Source organism: Phascolarctos cinereus, unplaced genomic scaffold (assembly GCF_003287225.1).
Source record: "Phascolarctos cinereus isolate Bilbo 61053 unplaced genomic scaffold, phaCin_HiC Scaffold_3;HRSCAF=262, whole genome shotgun sequence".
Lineage (NCBI taxonomy): Eukaryota > Metazoa > Chordata > Mammalia > Diprotodontia > Phascolarctidae > Phascolarctos > Phascolarctos cinereus.
Window position 1 is genome coordinate 35013999 of NW_027555736.1, and position 27569 is coordinate 35041567.

At 42.4% G+C, this 27569-nt stretch overlaps 1 protein-coding gene across 2 annotated transcripts; it reads right to left on the reverse strand.

Annotated features, from left to right (window-relative positions):
• On the reverse strand, window positions 1-25590 carry FBXO22 (F-box protein 22). Of its 2 annotated transcripts, XM_020975983.2 has the most exons (7): window positions 25361-25590; window positions 23779-23911; window positions 15583-15670; window positions 14712-14807; window positions 12574-12735; window positions 6149-6314; window positions 1-1202 (listed from the first exon to the last, which is right to left on the reverse strand). In XM_020975983.2, exons 1-7 carry the CDS (start codon window positions 25489-25491, stop codon window positions 788-790), a joined length of 1191 nt encoding a protein of 396 aa, XP_020831642.1. In that variant the 5' UTR covers window positions 25492-25590; the 3' UTR covers window positions 1-787. The 2 variants fall into 2 exon arrangements, with proteins under 2 accessions (XP_020831642.1, XP_078006892.1); XM_078150766.1 differs by lacking the exon at window positions 23779-23911 and having other exon boundaries at window positions 25417-25590.
• Between the last annotated feature and the right edge of the window lie 1979 nt (window positions 25591-27569).

The window sequence follows — 27569 nt, forward strand, 5'->3', positions numbered from 1 at the left end:
TTATTTGTGTTTTCTTTATTGACAAATGGAAAGGAATAGCTTTCATGTATAAAGTAATACTGCTGATCAGTCTTGCAAATTTGTTCTTCAGGCTGAATAATTTCAATGGACCAACGACCACCACAAAATATTTTATTTTAACTTTTATGCAATGAGTAAAAATAATGTAATAACTTTATTAAAGTGTCTGAAAAACAGGTGCAGTTGAGAAAAGGTCTCCCTTAAGGAAACAACAGACCAATGTTGTGTATGTTTTTGAAGAAAACAAAAAACTGCATGATTATGGCCCCAAGATGATCATTATCTGACAATAAATCACTTACACAGTTCTGCGGCACTTTCAGGTTTACAAAGTGCTTTACACACATTCCATTGTAGCCTCACAACAACCCCTGTGAGTTAGGTAGTGCAAGTGTTCTCTCCATTATGCAGATGAGGAAACTGAGGCTCAGAAAGGCTCTGCACACAACTACTACGTGGCAGTGGGGGAGGGAGAGCCCAATCCAGGGCTCTCCCCTCTCACCACAGGTAAAGGGCAGTCACCCATCACCCCGGGCACCGGCCCTCCATCTCTCCCAAGCTGACCCAGTGACGACCTCCACACAGTATTATCTTACACACAAGTTCTCCTTCACTTGACATTGTTAGACCTATTCCAACATTATCTTGACAGCATCAAACAAAGTTATAAAACAGACACTCCTAAAGGTACTTTCATCTGAAATATGTACACGCCCCCAGGTTGTGGGGGACGGTGGGCTGCAGGCACCCCTGAAGCACAAGCGCCTCACTTGGTGGGGCCGAGGTGGATGAGGATCATGACAGTGGTGTAGCTATGGAGCAAAATATCCTCGACCTCATTACACTCCCTCAGGATGAAGTTCCCTGTGACTATTCGATCACACCCTATTTCTCCGTTTCCAAAGAAGCCAAATAAGGGGACGGTCGGGAAGAACTTCCGGAAGGCATCTGCCTCCACGTTCCGGCGGGTCCGGTAGTACTGGAAGCCTCGGCCCACACAGGCGAACATGAAGCCAAACGTGTTGTACTCGGGGATGTTGGCGGCTTTGAGGCGCTGCATGGCCGCCTCGGCAGTCTTCTCATCATTCACATCCTGGTTCAGAAGAACGGACGCGCTCTGGATCTGCGGGCCGCTGAAGGAGAGGCCGACTACGCCACAGGCCTCGTTGGTGGGGGGGTTACTGAAAGGGAACGGACACATCAGCACAGGAGCCAGCCTGCAGGCAGCCGGGGTGGGCCTGGGGCTGGCGGCTCACCTGAACACTCCCCTCCCCGATCCGGGTAGCACTGAACAGACCTGCAAGTCTGTGTCCAAACCTGCCACTGAGCTACCCAAGCGAGGGGCCTTCCTGAGCCGCTACCTGAGGGCCAGCCTTCTTGGTTGAGCTGCCGCTCTGCCATCCAGTGTGGCTGGGCCTGATTCTGAGTCAGAAAAGCCACAGGGACCCAGCTATTAAGCTCTAACAGGGTCTACAGTTACTTTTGTGGGAGGCAAAGAGGAGCTGAGGCAGTATCAAAGACCCTTTTCCCTGATGTATTTAGAAATATTGAAAAGGCAAAAAAAGGTGAGCATCTGAAATCCAGCTGCTGCCCATCAAGCGACAGTTTATGTCACAACATTAGTCAGTCTGTCTAATCCTGGGTACAAATTATCCTAGGGAATGAGAACAGTTATTTTGTACCATTTCTGACTGCTAATCACTGCTTCCCAAGATTGTTCTACACAGGCTCACAAGGGAAATAAACAACTCAGATAACACTCAAACTACAGGATCAATCTTATAAATGAATGGTGTCAAGCTCCTTGAAGGGAACACAATGACGCAGAAAACCACCAACTAACATTATCTATGTTGTACTGTATCATTATTTCGTGAAAACATTTCCTAATTACATTTCAATCTGGTTCTACTGCCACCTTTGCCACAAGGCACATTGACACCTCTGTTCTAAATGGTGTTTCTGCTAAAGGAACTTAAATCTATAGCCTGGGATACCATCCGACAAAATGGCTAGCACTGCAGCCTTCCCTTTTAATGACAACAACACTGGAGTATGAACACACTGCAAACGACCAGTTTCACTCTAGGTTTTTCAGAGTATGTATACAGAATAAGTCACAATTTGGCCTCAGAGCTAAGCAAGACTGGCAGAAATTACCTCAATTTTTGAAGTGGAAGCAGTGATCCCATCTGGACAATAGTAACAAAGAGTGGATGGATTGGGGTAAAGCACAGATAGCTCCAGGGAGCATGGAGGAAGATCAGTGGCAGACAATTAATAAAGGTGTATTCTGAACTATATCTGGTCCAAACCCTGCCTGCCCAGGGTTGTGAGTCAAGGAAATGGGGCATTTGGGATACCATTATACAGAATTCATTACCCCAGGCTTTCTTCTTCCTTCCTGTGCACTCCCTTATGAAGTACTGACTACAACCCTCCATTCAAAACTGCTTTTCCATCACCGTTCAAACCACAGGGGTCATTAAGGACACCAATTTTGTGCAAAGGGAAGAGAATATAATTAACTCAGTTAACAGAATCTTTATCAAAAAAAAGAAGAAATTTCAAGACCCATATGTGCAAAAATATTTGTAGCAGGTCTTTTTGTAGAAGCAAAGGACTAGAAACCAGGGGGTGGCAGTCAACTGGGCAATGGACAAACAAGTCATGGAATATGAATATAATGGAAGAGTATTTCAGCATAAGAAAAGATGAAGCTGTTTCTAATTTCAGAGAAACCTAGGAAGACCTTATGAATGGATGCAGAGTGAAGTGAATAAAAGCAGAACTTATACAATAACAACGTTATAAAGAAAAATAACTCTCAAAGACGTAAGGACTCTCCTTAGCACAGTGACCAGCCACGGTGGCAGAGGGCTGCTGAAGCTCCCCAGACAGGTGATGAACTCAGGCATCAGCCCTGACACAGCGGCGACGGAGCACGGCGCAAAATGAAGCTTGTTCAAAGCCAAAGGTGGCAATGTGTTCTGCATGCCTACGTCTGTTTGCTACAAGAACTTGGTTTTTGTCTTGTCTCTCCCCCAAAAGGGAGGAGGGGGAGAATGGGGCTGCAAAGGAGGAGTAGTGAAGAAAAGAGGATTTATGTATCTTCTTTTTTAAATTGAGAGAAAAGAAAGAACTCTAGGCAAGCAAGAAAATCACAGATTGATCCCAATAGATTTAGAGAAAAAAAGATTATGCAGGCCTACAGTTTCTTGTACAATCCTCTTTTTCCTCTATTTATATACAAATGTAGATTACACTCAAAACAAAAATGAGAATTAATTTAAAAAAAAATCTCTGGATGGATGTTGTTAAGCTTGAATTTTCTTTTTGTGGACCTTCAACTGCCTTGAGAGTATGCCTAGGCTATCTGGGGGATTTAATCCCAGTGTAATGACTGCCATGCTTCAGAGGCTGTTCTGGCAGAACAAGAGGCTTCGTGAACACCCAGCGCTGAGGAACTCTTTCAAAGAGCAACCACCACATACTTTCTACCTAGAGCATTAGAACAAAAAAACAAAAGAGAGGAGCAAATGCTGACATCTCTGAAGACAAATAAAAGCTTGCAATAATAAAATGTTCTTGATGAGAACCAAATGAAGATGCGTCTCCAGGGAAGAAAACCTTTCAGAACCGTTACATTCTAATTTTTAAAAGACTGTCATTCCCCCCACCCCATCCCTCTTCTGAATTTCCCTATTCTCGAGGAGAGCACTGCCACTCCTGCCAGCAGCCCAGAGCAGCAGCCTTGCTGGGACCTTCAAAGCCTTCCTCTCCCTCATCCGCTTGTCATCTACCCCCCAGACTGGAGGAGTCATTTGGCCTCCCCATGCCCTTTAGCCAAAAAGTCGTTTTCCTAAAGCTCAGTCTGATCATGTCAACACTTTTCCATAAACCCTGCTTGCTCCCCATTGTGTCTAAGAGCAAATACCAGGTATCCCAAAAGTCTGAGGGCAATGTGAAGCTAGGGAAGATTTACAATCTGCATCTCTCCACTTTTCCAGTGCATATACTTCCTAATCACTCCCCTCTATGCCCTCCAGGGTTTGGCCATCCTGGCCTCCTCACTATTCTGCACCCACGACCCTCCATCTCCCCCGTGTAGGTCTTTCCACAGGCTAGCCTCTTTGGTCACCCCTGTACTCTGCTCCTTCCAGGCTCAGCTCAAGCACTGCCCCTTTCTACATGAAGCATTCCCTGATCCCACCGGCTCCAACTAGTATCCTCACCCTGGGGCTTATTAAGTGGGAGGCAATGGGGTCCCACCGACAGACCTTCCCTTTGGCAGCTGAGAGCAGAAGAGCATTAGAGTAGAAAGAAGCCTGAAGCAGGCAGACTGCCCAGAGGACTGGAGGTGATAAAGGGCTTGCACCAGAGGTGGGGCTGTGTGAGTGGAAAGCAACATACACAAGACATGTGAAGGTAGAAATGACAAGATGTGACAATAGATTAGAAATATGGGGTGAGCAGAGGGAGAAGTCGAGGAGTCTAGGTCAGCAGGAGGGTCATGGTGCCCTGGCAAGTCATGGGAGATATGGTAGGATCTGTGGGGAAAGAGAGTGAGAGCTGCATTTGACTTGCTGGATGTCCAAAAGATGATGGATGATGTGGGACTGTAGCTCAGGAGGAAGATGAGGGGGCAGACAGAGATCTGAGAACCATCTACACAGAGAGGGAGGAGAAAAGATGGGGGTCAGTGTGCATGACCTGGAAGAAGAGTCTGTGAAGGAGGCCGAGGAGGAGCAGGCAGACAGCGTGTCACAAAACAAAGGCTGTTGAGAGATCAAGAAGTCTGATGGGGACTGAGAAAAGACCGTCCCAATTAAAGAGAGCAATTTCAGGTGAACAAGGAGGTCACAAGCCAGATGGTGATGAGCGAAGAAGTGAGAGGAGAGGAATGGGAAGCATCACATATAAATGGTTTTCTTAAGGAGTTCTGCCTTTCTTTGTACCCTGGGCAGTTAGCATTGGGCCTTGCATATAGTAAATGTTGAATAAATACTTGCTGACCCCTGACTGACTCTGTCTGTGTCTTGCTGCTGCCTCAGAGTCCCCTCTCTTCCTGTAGGACACCATACAAGCACAAACCCCTTCCCGATTCCTCTGACTGCAAGTCTGGGAGTCTCTCCCAAATGTCCTTGACGATAGAGATCGCTTCCCTCTTGTACTCACAACCCCAGTTCTCAGCACAAAGCCTGAGGCAGTCGGCACCCAATGCTTGCTGCCTGGCAGGGATGGCCGATCAAGTGATGTCTTTTTAAGGCTGGGGGAGTCATGGGCACGCACAGGATGACAAAGGAGGCGGGCAGTCTGCTGGGGACGATGGGATGGAATGATCACCTGTGCATGCTGATGGTTTTGCCTTGGCAAGGAGAAGGGCTTCTTTAACTGAAGGATAAGTATAATATCCACCTATTCACAACTATCCAAGTGGGAGGGGAATGATCGAGTGAACCTGGAAAAGGGATGCCTTGGAGCACCCCTGTCGTGAGGGCACACCACTGACCTTCGCTAACTGGCCTCCCAGAACTAAAGGAGGCAGCACGGCAGAGAAAGGGGTGGCCAGCTGCCACTCCCTAGGCCCCGATCTCCTCACTGGTGAAATACGAGATGACCACTCAAGGCTCTTCCGGCTCTAGGATCCCAGAGTCCTCTTCTTTAACAGATGAGCAAGTCAAGGAATCCCCTAAGCTTGGGAGCTGGGAGGTGAAATCAGGTCTTAGTATGTAAATTGAGTGTGCTTAGGTAGGTAGGTAGGTAGAACAGCAGCTAGGAGTTAGAACTTGGGAGTCAGGAAGCCCTCCATTCAAATCCTGCCTCAGACCCTAGGCAAGTCACTTCACCTTTCTTACACTCCGTTTCCACATCAATAAAATAACAGTACCTACTTCACGGGGTGGCATGAGGACGCAAACCTTAAACCACTATATAAATGCCAGCCATTATTGTTGTTTTCTTCAATATACCACCCTCCCTATCCATTAAAAAAACAGATAAATTATGCCAGCAAGTTTGGAGGTGAAGGGATGACATCACTCCCAAAAACTCCCCCAAGAGTGCCAAGATTCTAATCCTCCTCTTCCCCTACTCCCACCCGGGACAGAGCAGGATGGGCACAAACCTCTCTGACGTCAGTGAGGTCAAGCGGTCTACCTGGCCGCCAGCCAGCATGACGCTCTTTTCATTGAGAATGTTGACTACTTTTTGAAGAAATCCAGCAGCTCCTATCTTCCAAGAATTGTAGCCAAAAATAAGGACCACTCTCAGTTCAGGATTGTTTTTAAGACCTGTAATGGACAAAAAGAAAAGCAACTGTCAGTCACAGGTGTAGAAGGAAAGTGAGATCATTTAGTCTTACCTTCTCTTCTCCTTTTACAGATGAGGAAACTGAGGCCCAGAGAGCAGAAATTATTTCCCCAAAGTTGTACCTGAAATTTGTGGCAGAAATAAGGCAAGACCTCCACATCATCATCTCCTCTCATTCAGTGCTCTTTTCATTTAAAGTGTTACCTCTCCCAATATAAAATTCTCTACTCCTGTGGATACCTACATAGGTGCTTGAACTGAACTGGCCTCTGAGATTCAAAACAAAAAGATGCAGCAAATACTGGAGACCGTTTGAAGCCTAAATACATGAATACTCACTCCTTAGAAGAGCAGCAACAAAAGTGCCCTCCCAGTGGATTCAGGAGTCAGCAGGCATCTGAAAACCCTAAGTAACATATAGGTACTTCTGTCTGAAACAAAGGGACTTTCAGATTTGGCTTTATATGGGGTATAGCTAAACTCATTTAATAAAGTTGCAGAACTTCAGGATTCACTGTTAAAAAATAAAACTGCTGTATACTAAGACCATATGCAGATTTAGGACAGACAGCCAACTGAAAAAGTATTCCAATGACCGCCAAGCCTAAAGTGAAAACAAGGAGTTTTCAACATCTGGGAGAATTTAAATTCTTTTTAAAGAAACAGTTCTGAAGTTAACTGCTTAAAGACTCATTTTGAAGTTATGTAACCCAAGCATATGGAAAAGAGTACTTCATAGAAGCATTTCATTACATAATTTAATAACAGTTAAATAATTCCTAGCACAGTTGGTGCTTCATAAATGGTCTAGAGAATTAATTCATCAGCCATGGAAATGTACACTTTATACCTTGATGGATTTTACCCTCACCTCCATCCTGTTTGAAAAGCTAAAGCTACCAAGATCCAAAAGGGCTTATGGGAGATGAATGAACACTGATCAGTCCTGAGTCTCATGTTGAGTTCTGGTTAGCTTAGCCTTTAAAAAGAGGCTATTCATCACATAAGTCCTACTGTGTGCCTGGCACCAGGCACATAAATTCAAAAGTGAGATAATCCTTCCCCTCAAAGAGCTCCTGTTCTACAGTAACCTGAAACCCTCCTTCAGGTTCTTTCATTTCTTTCAAGATATACCCCCAAATGCCAATGACCCCAAGTACCTTCATTTCATATTATGTGTGTGTGAATACATGCATGTATGTGTAGGTATATGTGTATGTATAGGGAGATATGTGTATACGTGTGCACATGCATACATACACACACATTTCCATGTTGCCTTTTCTAACAGAACATTAGCTTTTTGCAGGGAGATGGATTTTTTTTTGTCTTTATCTTCAGCATCTGACAGGCAGTAAATAAATGCTTATGGATTTAAAGTGTGGGGATACAACATGCTCTGGATATTCAAAATATCTAGGAATAGGGACTGGACCTGTGAGTCATTGGTGACTTGCCCATGTAACACATATAGAAGAGATCAAGGCCAGAGCCGACCAGCACCCTTAGCAACACCCCATGGACACTGGGCTTCACTATCCACCTGCCACCTATTGCTACCCATCTTCCCCAATTTCTGTCCTTATCCCTGTAATAATCAAAATCTAGCCTCAGATACTTTTTAGCTGAGTGACCCTGAGCAAGTCATTTAATCTCTGCTTGCCTCAGTTTCCCTCCTCAGTAAAATGGAGATAACAATACCTACCTCCCACAGTTGTGATGAAGATTAAATGAGATATCTGTAGAACACCTGGTACGGTGCCTGGCACAGAGAAGCTGCTAGCTATTCTTCTTCTTCTTCTTCTTGTTATTGAGGAGAAAACCATTTCCAATCCCCACACCCCAACCCAATCCCACTCATGCCCCACTCCAACCCCAATCATCCCTTCCATCGTGCCCTCTGGAATTCCCATTCTACAATGAAAGCCTTCCTTTTGTCCTGCATTTTTCTCTCATGGTGCTACGTATTATTGAAATTTCTCTCTTATTGAAATCTGGCTCTCCTCAAGGACAAAGCATCCCCAGATAGTCTCTCCAGCCCTCGCTGTATCTTATCCTCTAAAGCAGTAGGGAGGGGATGATACTGGAGAAAGAGTCTAAATATTCCTTTTGCTCCTCAATGCCCTTTACTCAACCTCTCCTCTTCTGAAGTAGACTCATAATTTTCTACCCAATCCATGTCATGGTGGCTGTTGCTGGGGAGACTGTCTTTTTCAAAGACCTAAGCACTTGGACAACCATCTTTCTTTCCTGCCCTTACATACATACACACACACATACACACACACACACACACACACACACACACACACACACACACACAGAAGGACTTCCATAATCACAATGATGCTCCCTAATCTCCCAATTCCTCAGCCTCCTTCAATTTTACTCTCTACTCCTTTACACTATTTCAGGAACATATATGAATGGTCCCACGTGGGATCTCATCATTATCCACAAGTGTTACATTTTCTTAATTAAAAATTCTGACTTACTCTGTATGACCATAACTTCCTTTCATCTCATTTCTCCCTATGCCTCAGCCCTCCCAAACCTAGTCTTCCCTTTCAGTGAGCCCTCCAAACCTGCCAGCTCTCGGAACTTTCAAAATTAGCCCTGCTTTGACTTCACTTTCCTCCCTTCCCCATCTTGATCCCAGGGTTAACTATCCCTATTTTCACATCTTCCTCACCCCTAATTGTCCTATCACAGCTCACCACTCATCATCTGTTTCCTCCTCTACTCCTCCCACACTGCTGAATGGCTAGCTAGATAAGCTAGCCCACTTCAGCTGGGCCCTCACTGCAGCATGGCAGTCTTTCTTCTTCCTCTCTAACTGGTTTCCTCTCTCACCGCCTACAGAACTATTTCAAGTCACTTCCCTTCTTGTGCCTCCAGTTTCTTCCTCTGTTAAGGGAGCAGGATTAGAGAATAGTTCTTTCCAACTCTGACATCTTATGAGTCCACTTGCCATCAGAATTAGAGAATCAAGACCCAACATGATTTCCCAACTAGACTGTAAACTTTACAAAGACAAGGCTACTGCCTAACTAAACTTTTTATCCTCTCATTCCCCCCACCCCCATGCTGAGAAGAGCTCTCTGCAAACTTAAAAATATCTGCTGAATTCAACTTAAGAGACATACATCTTCAAAAAGTAAAAGAACTATTACATGGCCCTTAAGTGTTGGGAAGCTGTTAATATGGGAATTTTTTTTTGGCAGAGGGAAGGTTAGATTTGTTATTCATCCATTATACTCAGTCCATACGGGGTCTCGACCCACCATTCAAGAAGTGCTGAAGGGTCATCAGTGGAAACCGTTTAAGAAGTCCTACATTAGGGGAACTCCAGATGGAGAAACTCCCTCTATTTATGCAGTTTTACAATACAGTCTGTATTGACAAAGGGCTGCCTACAGCACTGAGAGGCAAGACTGAATTAGGACTGTCCTGACTCCAGTGTGAGACCTCTAGCCACTATGCCCTGCTGCCTCTCTAAATGATAGATATTAAAAGAATTTAGTACTGTCACTGAAATGTCATTGTTTCTCACATGATCATGCTATAGGCAAATATTACTTTCAATGACTGTATTAGACAAAATTCACTTACAATCCAAAACCTTATTCATCCAATTAAAAAAAAAAGTATCTCAGTACTAAAAACCAAGTGGGTTTTCCCTTCCCTTTCCACACTAATGGCCCTCTGTTAGACAAGTCATTCTACTTTTCAGGCACCTAGGTCATTCTGGCTTTGAAAGGATTAGAGCTAATTTCCTGAATATGAACTTCTACCTTCACAAACAGAATAGAAACTTAGTTACCTCTTCCCAAAATTTAATGTTATAGAGCAAAAAGTTGATGTTCTAAGCAGGAGACCATCTTAGATAGCCTACATGACAGAATACAGAAAAAGGAAGTACTAACAGATTCCACAGTAACAAATCCTAAGAGCAAGAAATATCAAGCACCCAGATAATATAAATCTGGATCATTTTAGCTGAATACCTAAGAACCGAGTGGAGCTGTGACTTAGTCTAGCCATTATGCAAAGCAATTTGGAAGTCACTAACTTGTGAATACTATTTAGCCCAGCACTACCACTAACTAGACCTATATCCCAAAGGGATTAAATAAAGATGAAAAGGGCCCATGTCTTTTTGTAGTGGCAAAGAACTGGAAACTAAAAGGCTGCTCATCAATTGTGGAATTCTGGTGTGAAAATGTAACGAAATAATACTGCTCCATAACAGATTATGAAAGGATTAAAAAAAATTTGTATAAACTGATAACAGTGAAGTTAAACAGAACCATGTGAATTTATACAACACTGCAAAGAAAAACTTTTTGAAAGACTTGGGAACTCTGATCAAGGCAATGACTGACAATTCAGAATGATGATGAAGCATGCCATCTACCTCATGAAAAAGATGACACTTGTGTAGAATAAGATATGCAAACGTGTGGATTATGTTTGTTCTGAGGTTTGCATTTTTCTCTTTTTGAGTGTGGCATCAGGAGAGGAGAGGGAAGCTAGCAATTAATGTTGCAAGAGGGAAAAGGAAAGGAAGGGAAAGGAGGGCCATTAAAGGATTTTTAAAAATGCACAGAAGAGAACAGAAAGAAGTGCAGAAGGAAATACATATAAACAGGGTGGCTTTAAAAGTAACAGGTTGTTCATTTTATTATATACCATTTAAAAAAGCAAACCGTGTGTAATAAAAAATTTACAGTATTACATAATAATCCTCTTTCTATTTGGTATAAGGAAACATCCAAGGGGAAGTGTGTTTAACTTCAGAATTAAAAAAAAAAAATTAAACCTTAGGGAGGAAACCCTCCCCCCACCCCAAGAGAAATGGCTATGCTATTCCACTGACAAGTTATCACCCAAAAGTTATTCAATTAACATTTAAAAGATACATGTTCCACCAACCAAACAAGCCTACAAAATAAAAATCCTGTCAAAGGCCCCAAATCAAATTAGACATAAAATAAACATATTTGACTGTAAACTGTCAGAAAGCAGTCCTAAAGGGTCAAGAAAAACATACTCCCCTATTCAACAATACAATAGGTATCAAAATTCTTTGGAATTGCTTTCCCTACCAGAAAACAAAATCACAAGAAATTATTGCTTTAATCCAAACTTTTGCTACCTAAACAAAATCTAAGAAAGCAGCCTCCTTCTAATGTTGGAGAAAAAGGAGCAAAAAGCTGAGGCACTCTAATCATGGCATTATCTCAGATTTGTTGCAGCATGTGTTGGAGGGCAGCAGGAAGAGGGACTGATAGATACATGCCACACATTCCTCAAAAGGCCCTGGCTTAGTCTCAGTGCTGGATCCGTGATATCCTCCTCACCTTTGTGGGTACTAGTCCCAACTCCACACCCCATGGGATTACTGTCTACATCTTTTTCCCTAAAACCTCTAAAAGTCTAAGATTTACCAAATGTACTGGAGACTTTCTTCTTTGGTGTCCTCTTTAAAATGTAAATAATTATAAACTTAACATTATATAAATATTGCAACCCAATATATCTGCTCTGAAACTGAAAAGGGTTTTTAAAGCTATGTTGGGAAAAAGAGGATCAAAGGCGAGAGGAGGCAGAACGGCTCAGCTCTTAGTGCTCGTCTTCTCTACCAAGGACAGCGACATGCGAACTGGAAAGGACAGAACAAAAACGGCTAACAGAACTGAAACCCAAGATACATGGGGAGACAGGATCCCCTTGATTAGATCAAGTGCTCAGGGCCACGAAAACCAACACACTGACAGGCCTGAAAAGTCTAACTCTGGAGTCATTTTGGAAAGCCCAGAAAAGGCAGCGTCCCTGTGCATCACTGGTATTCTCAGGAGGGCAGGGCTGTGTGCCCTGCGACTACAAACCTGCTCTGGTCTTGTCAGTCCCTCTGTCCACGTCCCTTTCCTCTCCTTGTCTGGCTCCTTTCCATGCTGCTTTTTGGTGGTCAATGTGTAGTTTAGCTTTTACGCCCACTGCCAGCAAATGAGTCTGTTCCTTTTCTTTCTAGTCCACAAAGCAATTTCCTACCAAAAACACTGTTCATTTTGCTCTGTCCCATTCCTAAGGTTACCCGAAGGCTGAATGTCCTCTGATAACAAAGGCTATCACTGTGGGTTGCTGGATAGGAGCCCTCAGTTATCTTGTTGGATGACTTACCTGAGCACACACTGAGATTCTACCAAATGTGAGAACACTGACAGAAACAAAACTTACCTGCTTCAATTAGTTTGCTTTCATGGATACATTTTCTCAGATCCTTCAGAAAATGAAAAGTCTCAATTTTTACGCCATCAATTTTGGGGAACAATATTGCAAAGCCAGCTTCTCCATCTTCTATTTCTTGAGGCCGGTTGCTCCCTGATCCCATTGGAGTTACTGGAAAATAAATCACAACGCAAAGTATGTCCTGTCACACTTGGTCTTAGTCTAACCTTCCACTCCAAATCCTGCCTTCTGCAGGAGCTCTTTCCCAGGCCAGACTGCTAAACAATCTAGACTACTTTCCATTGAGAAATTTATTTATCCAAAGACTTTTTGCGACTCAAATGCAGTCAACAATCACTTAATAAAGATTTCATCTTTATTCTTCCCCAAAACTCTACTTACTCACTTTCTTTTTGAAAAGCATTTAGAATGAAACCAAGAAAGAATGATATAAATAAGCAGCTTACTTGAATGGATTAATAATAACCCCAAACTCACAAATTAATCCCCACCCTCCCCCCAAAAAGGAAAAAGGTAACAGATAGAAGTTAATAGTCATTTTAGAAATAACCATTATATTTAAAAGGCATTTGAACACCTAGATTAAACATACCTTATTAAATCAGACTGTTTAAATTGTCTTCTCTGAAAATATCTAGATAGCTGAAGTAAATTCTACCTACCTAAATCAAGTTTTCATTTTCTATGTGCAAAAGACCTTAAATTTTGCTATCTATTCAGAGTAATGCACAACAAATGTTACTTATTTCATATTAAAAAAAAAAACACAAGGAAATCCCCAAGTTCAAAAGTGAACTCAGTAAGCTTATCCTTATGTTGAGACAAAATCTGTCTCTCTGTAATGTCTACCCATTACTCAAAACTTCTGCAGTCTGGGTCCACTGGGGGTTATTTTTGAGTACAATTACGCAATAACCCAGCAAGTGAATGTCCCATATGAGAGGGATTATAACAAGCTGCAGAAAAACCCATGAGAAGTGGCTTAGAAGCAACAGCAAAAATTCGAGGCAGCTAAAGCTAAGCTGATTTTTTTTTTTTGGACAAAGGGGTAATGAGAGGAAACAGGGAGGATGAGAACCAAAGACGACACATCTATGTGATGTATGATCAGATGTAGTCTGACTAGGGCAAAACACCTCCTTTGTTCTTGCCACCACGTCTCTGTTATTGAAAAAATTAGGCTAATCGCTATGTTGGCTTTTTTGCTGCCATGGTATACTGCTGACTCATACTAAGCCCCAAACCAACTAAATCCACTAAAACCCAGGGGTTTTCTAATTCTGTCTTGTTATCCTTGCATCAGTCTCTACTCATACAACTCATTAAAAAAAAACCCAAAACAACAAATCAAGGCATTTATATTCAATTCAGTGCATTACAGACCGTCAAAGATCGTTTTTGGATCTCAACTCTGTTATCCAATACATGAGCTTTCTCTCCAAGTTTTGGATCATCTCTAAATTGGATAAGCAGGACATTTATGCCTTTATCCAAGTCACCAATTTAATATTTAAAGTCAGTATTTCAACTTCCAGTTCCTCAGGCTAATTTTAGAAATAAACTAATTTTTAAATATTAGCCATAACTTTGGAAACACTATTTAGGTCAAGTAGAGCAACAGCAAACAAATGTGACCATCATTTTTAGACCCAAATAATTTTGCTTTTAAACACCTATACATCTCCCCAGCTCCGTCAGAAATGATGACCACCGGGAACAGAGAAGGGAAGATGCAAAGTGAAATAAGCAGAACCAGAAAAACAATAATCCCATTAACCACAACAACATAAAGACTCCCCCCTCCCAAAAAGGCTCCATGCTATGTAATTAGAGTGATGAAATTAAGCCCAAAAGAAACTTTAAAATGCGCCTCTTCTGCAAAGGTGGAGGACAAGCGGTGCCCAGTGCTGCCCACACAGTGAAGCACAGCTAATGCGTTCCTTTGGCTGACCTGCTTTTCTCTTCTTTTATGGGATTCTCTGTCATGGGGCAGCGCTCGCCAAGGCTGAGGGAGGGGAGGGACATGTTTAGGAAATGAAGGAACTGAAAACAAAAGCTATCAATCCTATTTTTTCTTTTAAGAAGAGAGTCAGACGTGTTTGTCCCACTTCAGTGGGCTCTCTCACCTATGACTCCTGGGGTTATAACCCCGAGGACATGGCAACGTTTTGGAAACAACTTCTCAATGGCACGTGCAATTTCCTGGGGGTTTCTCTTTCGTGCTGTAACAAAATGATAAAGAAACTGAGACCTGAAGGAATCTTTGGAAGTCTTCATTTAATGCAGCATGGTTTTTAAAAGAGCTCATATTTTAAAGATTACTCTATAACAATTAAGTACTATTTCCCACCTCCCTCTACTTCCCCCACCCACCCTGGAACTAACATTTCAGACTAAGTCCTAAAATTTTCATGAGACATTTCCCCCTTCCCTAACATACTGCCAACAAATAAGGAAACCACAAATGAACTTCAAAATAAGACCTCCTGCTTTCTCCCTCTAATTGGCTGATACTACAGTGGAACTACTTTTTTGGTTATGTAATCACTTTGGATAATTACTTCATTCTATAAGTAAAACTCTTTAGTTCAATGTGTATCATTCAACACAGAGAAGTAATCACAGCATGAAAGACTTCATGCTTTAGCACACCAAAAAGAATGTTTTATTGGTAACTTGTACCAGGAAAAGAGAATTGGTAACCGAACCCCTAACAGTTCTTTTGGCCAACATGCATCTGGCACTGTAATGACTAGTTTCATCCATGCTAAGTTACATCTAACCTATTTCAGGAGGAAGAAAAAACCTTTCAAATAACTGGGATGAGCTGCATTACTGGGCTCTAAGTTATCTGGAACAAAGTGTCACGTACATAAGGACTTGTTAATGCATTCTATGACACGCTCACAGGGCTGAAATGCTGCCAACAACTTTCAGGTTTGGTTCAACACTGCAGAACCACTTGGGAAAATTATCCTCTTATGTTCTGATAGTCACCTTTCTTGTGTCCATGGCCATCCTCCTCTCCAACGAAAGTATCCTCATCAGCCATGTAGAGGACAGTCTGTGGCAATGCATGAACCTTCTGCAAAAAAGCAATGGAAGAGCTAAAGCTGGAACGCTGCCACCCCACGAGTACTACTTGGGGCATTCTGAGTCATCAGGCCCAACTTCCTAGTGACTACATTCCTTCAGTTCACCTTTGGCCTTCCACAATGGCCTTCTCTTATCACATCAGTCCTCTTAGAACACAGATTTCCCTGCTAAAAAAGTTCTGCCACCAAAAGATATCACTCAGTCATTACCAAATAAATCAAGAACACAATGGAACCTGAATATGATCTATGAATACGTGTTAAGTGTTATACACATGTGGCACTGTGCCAAGCACTGGTGAAACATGCAAAAGTGAAACAGTCCCTGATGCAAAAAGCTTATATGCTGCCATAAAATAAAATGTTTATCAAAAAAGGGTGAACTTCCTTTCAACTTGTCATTTTGAAAGATTTTTCAAATCTCTTGACAAAACATGTGAAATGAACACGTGATCACCATTACCTAAAATTTAAAAATTAGAAGTAATCCATTTAAAATATTTTTTATTGGTTCCTATGAATAATTTCATTTTACAGTAAATGTGGGAACGTGCTTTTATTTAGTTTCCTTCCTATTGTATTAGACAGTTTTCAAGTTTGAATAGATAAGCATAAAACTCTATAGTGGACTTTTAGACTGGGATCCATGAACTTTTTAAAAAATATATTTTGATAACTATTTTCAATATAATTGGTTTCCTATGCAATCCTACGCATCTTATTTCATGAATTTAAAAACAATATTCTTGGAAGGGATCTCTGACACAAAAAGGTTAAGAACCTCTGCTCTAGAGAAGTTATCCACATACTACCCTTATTTTTTGGTTCAAAACTGTAATTTTGGAGATGGGATATTTTTATAGTTTTTGCATAGATACACAGATGAAAAGAGACAAAGACAAGAGAAAGAGAGAGAATGCTCAGATGAGCATCTTCACAAACTCATATTTCATGGCACCAAATCTGAAAAGTGGAAAGTTATCAGTGTATTTCCCACCTTAATCTTCATACTAGGCAATGTTTACACCTAACATTCCTTTACATATTTGCTCAAAATACAGCTTTTAAGGAGCTAGAAGCCAAAAGAAACTTTTCTATTACCAAAAATTCTATTAAAAAAGTATTTTATAAAACCATAACAGATTTTAAAATATTTCTAATTAATGTTTAACTTTGTTCTAATATACCAAGAAGGCAATTAATAAATGCTGACTCCATGCTCCTACAGGTCTATGCAGTCAATATTCAGGATTGCTTCCCTCGACCTGTGATTTGGAACTAGGCTGATCTACTATTTTACAAAGCTGATTTAGGACTTTATTTTAAAAAATATTTCTATTTTTGAAAATATTTTGTTCCATAGAATGCATCACAGCAATACAAAGATTTAAAAATGCAAATGGCATTCATTTAAAAACCTTAACTTCACAGTTTTCAATAACTTCTCCTCATTCATTCCCAATACCAGTAATATCAACAGTAATTCTACCCCATTAAGGCAGGGCACTAAAATATTTTTAGCAGCCAAACGATGCAGTGTCTTCCCATCACTGCTCTTTGACATTGTGGTTCAGCACTTGAATTTTAATTCACAGCAACAGTAATGCACAACTGAATGTACTAAATCAATACATTTAATAAAAGGTATTAAATGTATTATAGCATAAATATACTTTAAAAAATTAATCCATCCACTCCTCTCACCCACTGAGCAAATTTAACACAAAATAAAGCCCTTAATATATCACTGCATGGTGTGGCAAAAACAAATTCTCACACTGGCCATGCCCAGAAATGTGCATCTCTTTTAGGTTCATGACCTCCCTCATCAGGAGAGAGTAGAACTGTCATTTTCATTCTCTTGGTCACTGCAACAATCAAGTTCTGAAGTCTTTCAAAGCTTTCCCTACAATGTTGTTGCACACACAAGTACGTATACATATATGTTTGCATGTATACACATGTGTATGGTTACATATATGCCTGTATATGTGTGTATTACATATGTAGATACGGTTTTTCTAGTTTTGTTCACTTTGCATCAATTCATACAAATCTTCCCAGGTTCCTCTGAAACCATTCTCTTCACCATTTAAGGCACAATGATGTTCCGTTAAATTCATATTCTGTAATTCCTTTAGCCAAAGAACTCCTATAAATGTTTGTCCATGGGGCCTTGTTCTACTCTTCAAGGCACAGGCCTAGTAGTGGTAGCTCAGTGTTAAAGTACGTGCAGCTTAATAATTGGGTTCTAAACTGAGTGTTAACGGCTTTCAAAGTTGTTATCCTCTATAACTGTATTGTACAAATTGTTCTCCTAGTTCTGCTTACTGTCCTCTGCACCAGTTCCCTCTGAGGCTGTCCATTTCATCAGTTCTTATGGCACATTAACATTCTATTAATTCACATACTGAATTGGTTTCAACTGTTAACCCCAATAGGAGTATACCTCCTTACTTTCCAATTTTTGGCTCCTATGAATCATTTTTAGAGGTCCTGCCCCATGTTCTTTAGTTTCTTTGGGATACAGGCTTAGAAGTGGCATAAATGGGCCAAACAGTATGCACAGGTGAAGAACTTTTGGAGCACAGTTCCAAATTCCTTCCCGAATACAGTAGCTGGGCCTATTCACAGCTCCACTAACAATTAAGACAGTAGCGTACCCTGGCTTTAGTCTCTTCCTTTCCCCTCCCTTGTCCTTTGAAAACTGCTTGCTCATATCCTTTGACCATTTATCTTTAGGGAATGATTTTTAATCACATGAATATTTTAATCTTATAAAAGTTCATTTTAAACTTAGACATAAGGTCCTTATCAGAGAAATTTGTTTTAAAGATTTTTCCCCCTAGTTACCTGTTTCCCTTCTAAATTTTAGAATTTGTGCAAAAAATTTTAATTTTAAATAAAAATTGTTCGTTTTACCTCGTCCGATCCTATCAGTTGCTTATTCGTGAACTCTGACCCCTTCCAGAGATTTAAAAGTTCATTTCTTCTTTGTCCCTCTAATTTGTCACCTCTGGTGCCTAAAGCAGGTACCAATTAAGAGTTTATTTAAGATAAACTGTTGGTCTACTCCTAGTTTCTGCCAGCCTGATGTTCAATTTTCCCAGAAGTTTTTGTCAAATATCAAGTCCTTTCCCCAATAACTGGAGTCTTTGGGTTTGAGCTTATCAAACAGTTTACTACTTCCTTATTATGTTGTAAGCATAATCTGCTCCACTGAGCCGCCTTTTTTTTTTTAAACGAATGCCAAGTCATTTTAATCACTGCCTTGTAGCATACTTTGAGATTTGGTAATGACAGACTTCCTTCGTACTTATTTCATCATTACCCTTGATATTCTTCGTCTTCTCTTCTGCCATCTGAATTTCATTATTATTTCTACTTCTCTGAAATCTTCCTCCCCGGTACAACGCTGAGAAAGGTAATTTAGGTATGGCCATTCTTATTATACTGGCTTGACTAACATATCAGTATTTAATGTTCCTCCCATTACTTAGATCTGTATTTCTGCAAAGCGTTATGGGGTTGGATTCCTTTAGCCTCTGCATGAATCACAGCAGGCACATTTCCAAATACTTCTGTTTCTGTAGTTATTTTAAACAAGATTTCTCTTTTAAGCCCTCCCTGATGACTTCTATTAATCACATGTAGGAGTGCTGATTATTCATATGGACATAGCATAGATCCTTCTACCTTTCGGCTACGCTTGTTATTTCAATTAACTTTGGTTGGTTCTGCAGGATTCTTCAAGTACACCACCCTACCATCTGCAAAAACCATCTTGTTCCCTTTGCCTATGCTATGCCCTCAATTTCTTTTTGTCTTATACTCTCAGAGTTAAATACATTTTTATATTTAGGTCCATTCCACAATTTCTGGATTTGTAAACAGAAACAAAGGTTGGGTTTTTTCAAAAACTTTTTCAGCACTGACATCATAACTTTTTTTTTTTTTTAGGCAATCAGAGCTAAGTGACTTGCCCAGGTCACACAGCTAGCAAGTGTGAAGTGTGTGGTCTGTCGCTGGATTTGAACTCAGGTCCTCCTGACTTCAGAACCAATGCTCTATCTACTGTACCACCTAGCTGCCCCCACAATTACTTTAAAAAAATATTTATACTAACATGGTTTATTATACTTACAGTCTTCCTTATATTGAACCAAGCCTGTATTCATGATATAAACCCATCCAGGTCATTATGCATAATCTTTCAATTATATTATAGCCTACTTGTTAATATTTAAATTTTTTAGTGTCGATACTCATTAGAGATTATAGTTTGTGGTTTTCTTTAAAATTTTTTGCATTGATTCATTGGTAACACTGCTCTGTAGTTTCTGTCTCTCCCCAGTTTAGTATCAAAACCATACTTGTATCACAGAAACAGAGAGTGCCATAATATTGGGACTAATTGTTCTTTGAATGTTTGAATTCATGTGCAAATCCACATGATCCTGGAGTTTTTTCCTTTGGGTGTTCATTTATGGCTCATTCAGGTTTTCTGATATTGGATTATTTAAATAATCTAGTTCTTGTTAATCTGGAATTTTTTAAAAAAATAAGTATTCATCTATTTCCTTTATCAGTTTTGTTAGCATGACTTAACAAAACAGTTTTTGGTATTTCCTTTATTTCTTCTCTGATTATTTTTAAGTTCTTTTCTATTTTTGACACAATTTTTTCTTTCCTTTTAAAGAATCAGATTGGTTTTTTTAAAGCAGCTTCTAGTTTATCAATTTAATGGTTGTTTTGCTTTCAATTTTATCTCTTTGATTTTCAGAATTTCTACTTTGTTATGTTAGTTGAAGATTTTAGACTTGCTGTTCAAGTTTTCTATGCCCAATTTACTGACTTTTCTCTTTTGCTGATGAAAGCTTTTAGATATAAATTACCCCCTCAAAACTGATTTAGTTATGTTCTGTAAGTTTTAGTACACTTAGTTTTGTCAATTTCTTTGGTGAAAACGCCCGTTTATATAATTTGCTTTGACCCAGTAGTTAATTTAGTCTCATTTTTAAAAAATTCCCTAATGATTTTACTTAATTTTTATTGCATTGTGATCACTAAATGCATGCAGTATTTTTTATATTTTTGGTTTTTATGCCCCACTCCCATATACAGCCAAATTTTAATGTTGCCTTGTACTGCTGAAAAGTATGTAAATTCCATTTTAACTCCATTCCCTAATCATGAGAGCTATCATCTCTAATTTTTCCCAAGTTCTAGTCAGATCCATAACTTCTTTGTTTCTCTTTTGATTAGATTTGTCTAAGTTCAGAAGGGGTACATTAATGTCTTCTCCACTATGATCAATTCTATGACATCTTTAAGATAATGTAAAATACTGGTGTGTCTCTTTCTACCATGGGAATATTTACTGTAGTCTTGTATGAAATTATCTTGTTTTAAATTCAACTGAAGCATAACTTTGCCCCAACTCTTCATTTTAATCCTATGTGAATCCTAGTGTTTCAAATTTGTTTCCTGTAAATACATTGTTAGATTCTGCTTTCTAAATCATTGTGCTAGCCTCTCGTGTTTTATGTGAGTTTAGCTCATTCAGTTATAATTGTTAGCTATTTATTTTCCTCTATCTGTCCTTTTGTACTTTTTCCTCTTGGTTCCTACGTCCCTCTACACGATGAGGTAGAAGAAAGGGAAATCTGTCTAACACTTGCCATGTTATATGTGAAGCAGACTGTTTTCCTCTATAATGCGATTCTTCTCTTGACCTTACTTCATTCAGTCCTGACATCAAGTTTTGACTTTCTTCCCTTCCTTTTAATCTCCTCCTTCCAATTTTCTAGTTTGTTTTGCTTGTAAGTGCTCCCTTGCTATCCTGCTCTCTCTCTTAGACCCTTTTCTTTCCCTCCCCTTCTCCCTATCTTCCATTTCCCCTCTGAGTTTAATGTGTTTCTACATAAAAATCTGTTCATTTGTGGGTATATTATTTTCTGTGTTCCTTTATCATGTTCAGACGAAAGTGAGATTCATAGGATGCCCATTTCCCCCACACCTTCCTTCATAACTACAGATTCTTCATCTTGTGAATCTCTTTTATGCAGGTAATTTCCCTTCCCTTCTACCTTCTTTCTTCTCCAGTAGAGTCCTCTGTCACTCCCATTTTGTCTTCTTCTTAGACCTTTAGGATGGAAGAACATCATCCATGGGCCAACTATAATTTCACCTTTCTTTATAAACCCTTAGAAATATTAGCGTTCTGCAAAGAGATTTGTTTTTTGTCCTCCTATAAATATGTAAAACATTCCCTTTCCATTTTTATTCCTCTTGGACCCTGCACTCTCATTTAAAAAATATCTACATACTCAGTTCTGTCCTTTTCATCAGGAATACTTGAAAATCTTCTACTTCATTAAACATTCATTCATCAACCCCTTTCCCTATAAGATTATATACACAGCTTTTGCAAGAAAGGTCATCCTTAGTGATAAACCTTTTATCTCTTTACTTTTATCGCTGTATTCCAAATCCTCCTCTCCTTATCAGTCTTGTGGGAATCTTACTGTGGTTCCTTGGTACTTGAGCTCCTTCTTGGCTGCATACAGTACTCTTTCTTTGATGGAAGCTCTGAATTTTGGCTATGATATTCTTGGACCTTTTTCATTTTGGGGTTTCCTTCCAGAGGTGACTATATTGTTTCTATTTTCATTTTTCCATCTGGTCCTGAGAGTTCTGGGTGGTTTGCAGTTTTGTGTTGTTATTGTTTTTAAAATGGTATCCAAGACATTTCTTTTCCTAATCATGGTTTTCAGACATGATAATTCTTAGGTTTTTTTCTCCTTCATCTGTTTTCTAAACCAGTTGTTTTTGCTATTACATTTCTTACATTTTCTTCTATTTTTCCAATCTTTTGGTTTGGGTCTTCCTAATTCTTGTCTTAAGCAATCCTTGTTTTCTGTCTGGTCCATTCTGATTTTCGGGGCATCTATAGTTCTTGGTTTCTCACCATCTCTATGTGAATTTTCCTTACCCTTCTTTCCTTCTTCCCTTTTCCACTCTATATTTCATTTTATTTCTTCTTCCTGGTACTTCTGCAGTCCCTATGGCCAAGATATATTTCCCCAAGCTTTACCTTGCGCTTGTTGAGGTGCTATTTTCCTTGGGGTTTACATGTGTGTCTCTCTCAAACCAAGGTAGCTCTCCCATGGCATCTGTAGTTTTCACCTTCATTCGCTCATCTCATCTAGTTCAGTATTTAAGTTGAGGGGGTGGGAAATGAAGGGTGTTACACTTGGTCAAGCTCCACAAATAAATGGTGTGGTTAGGCCCCTCCTTTAAGGGACTCTAGAAGGGCTCTAATGATGGGCTGGGGTGGTGGGGGTGGGAAGAGAACAGCTCTTGTTACAGGGCTCCGGGACCTCTCACTGCCATAAACTGACTGAGGGCTTTCCCAGTTGGTTGTTGCTGGGTTCCTTCCACAGGCTTCAGGGACTGCTCAAGCTGGATTCTGCCTAGGGTCTTTCTCACAGCTGGCCTCTGGAACACCCTGAGGCTGCTGCTACAGCCACTGACTTCAGGAAAGGCTGGGAGTGATGGACTAGCCTAAGGCCTCCAGGGGTTGTGAGGATTCCACCCTTGACCTAACCCAGCTTGTCTATCCCTGTCTTCTCACAACAACCTGGGTCCCCCCCTATAGATTCCAGGGTTGCGTAGGATAAGGAAGTTTAGAGATGCTTCTTTTCACTTCCTTCCAAAGTGGTACATTTCTGAGTCCCACTGGAGTGTTTGTTTTTCATAGATCTGTGATCCTCTGCATCTTAATATGCCCCCATCTTCCCATGACACATTACAAACCTAATTGGAAATGTATCACTAAAAACTCCCTGAAAGTTTCTACTTTAATGATTTGATTTAGGTATTTCACATTTAGCTAGTGAAAGGATTTCCATAAAGGTTAATTGTGTAACTAATAGTGAACATGTCGCAAACAAACACATCAAAAAGAAATGAGACAAAGTTTAAGCACAACAACCCCAAGGAAGATGCCATCATCTCAGGAGAACTGATGCTCAGTCTATTAAAGACTGACACCATAGGAAATGCAGTGCTCCATTATTGGCTGACCAACACTTGCCTCAAGCTCCTTGGCTAACACTTGGACCAGCGAGTGCATCTCTGGGGGCCCAGGCTCCATTGTGGAGATCCAGGCTACGCTCTGCTGGGTCCTCAAGGTTCGGCGCACACATTCCTTCCATAACCGGGACACACTGGAAAAAAAAAATCACGACAGGTTCCAAACTGATCCCAGTACTACGTTTTTCAACTGCTCGCCGGAAATTTCCATCTACCTGGGTGTCAAGCTGGTACTCATCCAAAAATTCCCCCATCTGTAAAGTGGGAATAACAGCTACTTTTTGTTACTGTATCAAATGACGTAACTGTAAAGCACTAACCAGTGCCTAGCATGCAGTAAGCACTATATAGATAGTGGTTGTAGTTATTATTCTTTTCCCAAATGCCATTTCTCCACATAATCTCTCTTTTTGTACAGATGAAAACTCTCCCCCAACACTCTCCCAATCACCAGGTCTTGAAACCTTAGAATCAGCACTGACTCTTCCCTTTCTTCCTACATTCAAATGCAAGGCTTCAGATTCTATCATTACAACATCCTTGGTCCAGTCTCTCCACAAACACTGCTAGCACCTCCTCCAGGTTTCCTTAGCATTCACTCAGCAGAACTGAGATAGCCTCTTAGCCATTTCTGTTGCCTCCAGGATCTCTCCCCTCAGAAAATTACATCTACTCCTGATCTTCCTAATAAAAATGACTAATTACTCCTCAAGATTATCTCCAGCAGGCCCCCATTATCTGCCCAACAAAGTATAAATTTCTGACGCTGGCATTTTCAAGGCTCCCCATGAGCTGGCCACCATTTATTTTTCCGGCTTTATCTCACATTTCTGCGCCGCACATTCCGGCCAGCCGGAACTCTCTGTTCCCTGCCCTACCCTCTCCTCCCTCATCCTGACCCTCGTTTTTCCCATGCCCTCTTCTTTACACATCACATTTCACCAGCGTCACATGTGGGTCACCCCCTCCTCTGCCCCTCAGGATCACCCTGGCATCCCAACCCCCATCTGCAGGGCCACTTTAAGTCTGGCCCTGCGGCGCCTCCGCCAGCCTCAACTTCCTCATCTGCAAAATGGGGATCAGGAGAATTCTGCGAAGCGCTTTAAGCTCTACACAAACGCCAGCTACGGCTATTCTTGTTAAAACGGCCCGAGTGGACACGACGGCTCCCAGAGACAAGAGGGCTGACGTCAAAGAGCTCCGTAAGCCTCGGGGCCCCCAGGCCACAGAACGCGGGAGGCACGAGGGCCGCAGGTCACGTGGGGAAAGGCGCTCCCCGCCCCGGGCATCTCTCTCTCTCTCTCTCTCTCTCTCTCTCTCTCTCTCTCTCTCTCTCTCTCTCTCGCTCTTGGGCTCAGCAGGGCCCAGGGCCCGGAGCAGCTGGGGGAGGGGAGGCGGCGGCTGAGCTCAGTGAGCACGCGCGGGGGCTCGGGCGGGGGGCGGGGCAGGTGCCCGGGAGAAGGAAGAGGCAGCGGCTAGCCGGGCTGGGACCCTGTAGGCCTGCCGGGGAAGAGGGGCGGCCTGGCGGACGGGGGCCGCTGCGCGGGGGCCCGGCCCTCCCCGCGCCCCCCGGGGCTCCTCACCCGGCCACCCGCAGCAGCGCCTTGGTGGGCAGAAAGGCGAGGACGCGCTCCACCACCTCGGCCAGGTTGCTCAGCACGAAGGCGGCCTGAGAGTCCACGGAGGAGGAGCCGCCGCTCCCCGCCGGCTCCATCGCTGTCTCCCTGCCGCCGGCCCTCCGTCTGTCCCGCCGCGAGCGCCCCAACGCACCCCTTTGAACGCCCAGCGCGGATGCACGCCACTTCCGCTAGCGCCCGCGGGGGGGCGGGGCTCAGCGGGGACGTGCATGGAGGCCCCGCCCCCTGCCTACATCACTTCCGGTGTGAAGTCAGTGCCGCTGCCACGTGTCCCTCCTCCCTCCAGTCGGTCGTCCCACCTCGGGGGGGCCACTTGGCCGGGTGAGGTGGGCCGGCTTCTCTATGGTCCTCGCAGGGCAGTGGACCCAGCAGGCCCCCCGGGGCGTGAGTCCTTGGCTGCCCTTTGGCCCGGAGTCAGGCTTAGACCCTGCCCAGCTGGGTAACCCTGCCCTGCCTCAGTTTCACCTGTAAAATGGCGATGATCATAATAGCATCTCCTTCGAAGGGGTGTTGTGGGAGTCAAATCAGATAACGTTTGTAAAGAGCCTAGCACAGTGCCAGGCACTGATGCACAAATCATACATGAACTAAGGTTGCTAGCTACTGTAATTAACTTATCAAAGAGGGAGCAGGAGTGGCCCACAGGAGGCTGGCCTTCGGAAGATTCCTCTGTGCCAAGCTCCTTGTCCATCTCTGGGGTACAGAGACCTTAGGATATGTGAACAAGCCCTGAGTGCCTCTCTTCATGATGGCCATAGTGATGGGCGTTGTGAGCACTGGCCACCTACACGGACTGCACAGCTGGTCATCCACATCTGGAATGACTTCCATTAATGAACGTGGGCCACTTGTGGGGGACTGAAATGGTTTTGGAGTGCTGCTTGGGACACCAGGAGGCTGAAGGATCACAGGGCTAGTACAGATATGGCAGCACTTGAACCCAGGTCTTCCTTACTCCAAGGCCTGTCCTCTATCCACTGCCCGACAGTGTCATTCACTGCCCCACCACCTATGCAGGTGCTCTTGGGGATGCTGAGGGGAGAAGTGATCTGTCCAGGGTCTGGGTCCGAGGCAGAGCTGAAGCCCGTCTTCTGACTCCAAGGCTGGCTCTTACTTCACAACACAACATGGACTCCCATCATTCGCTGACATTCAGTTTTTAAACATGATTTTAAAAAATTCAATCCCCATGCTAATGGAATCACTGGATGCCAAGAATTAGAATCCAGCCTCTGGATTCTAGAAATTAGTGGGTAAATGGCATGGTGCAGTGGATAGAGCACTGAACTTGGAGTCAGGGAGACCTGAGTTCAGATCCCATTTCAAACATTCCTGTGACCCTGGACAAGTCCCTTAACCAGAGCACCTGCTTCAGAAGGTCCTGATGAGGATCGATAGAGATGATGTATGGAGAGTTCTTTGTACACCTTAAAATGATATGATTTGTCAGCTACTGATTAGTCCAGAGGTTTCCAAACTTTTTTTCCTACCCATGGAATGGTATTGTTCTTTAATGTTAGAACTCAAGGTTCTAGAGTGAAGGAAAAGTTAAAGGGAACAAAAGAATGTTAGGAGATGTGAACACCAGGGTAAGTTCTGTAAAATTCTCAGTGCAGCAGAGGAGCCACTGATCTGGTCCTCATGTTAGAAACCAGCCCAGAAAGGGACTGAAGGCAAACAGCAGCCCAGCGACCTCCTCAGGGAGGGGAATTGTGATCTCCCCGATGCGGGGACTCTCCCCAGGACTCCGAGTAGTTGTTGATCAGTCAACAACAGAAGGCCCCCAGCACAAAGCTGGGTGTGGATGGTTTGTGATTTGTGTCCCTGGAGGGTACTGACAAAGGGAAGGCATTAGCAGCTTCTTGCTGAAGGCGAGGTCTTGGCAGAGACTTGAAAGGAGGGAGGGCAGCCAAGATGCAAAGGCGAGGAGGGAGGGGCTTTCCAAGCATGGGGGACAGTCAATGAAAATGCCCAATCAGGAAACAGAGTGCCTGGTGTGAGGAGCAGGAGCGAGGATGTGGCTGGCTCACAGAGCACACCGGGTGGGGGTGGGGAGATTTCAGGTAGGAAGGGGCCAGGTTTTGAAGGGCATTAAAAGCCCAACAGGATTTTATATCTGATCCAGGAGGCAACAGACAGTGGAGCTGGTTGAACG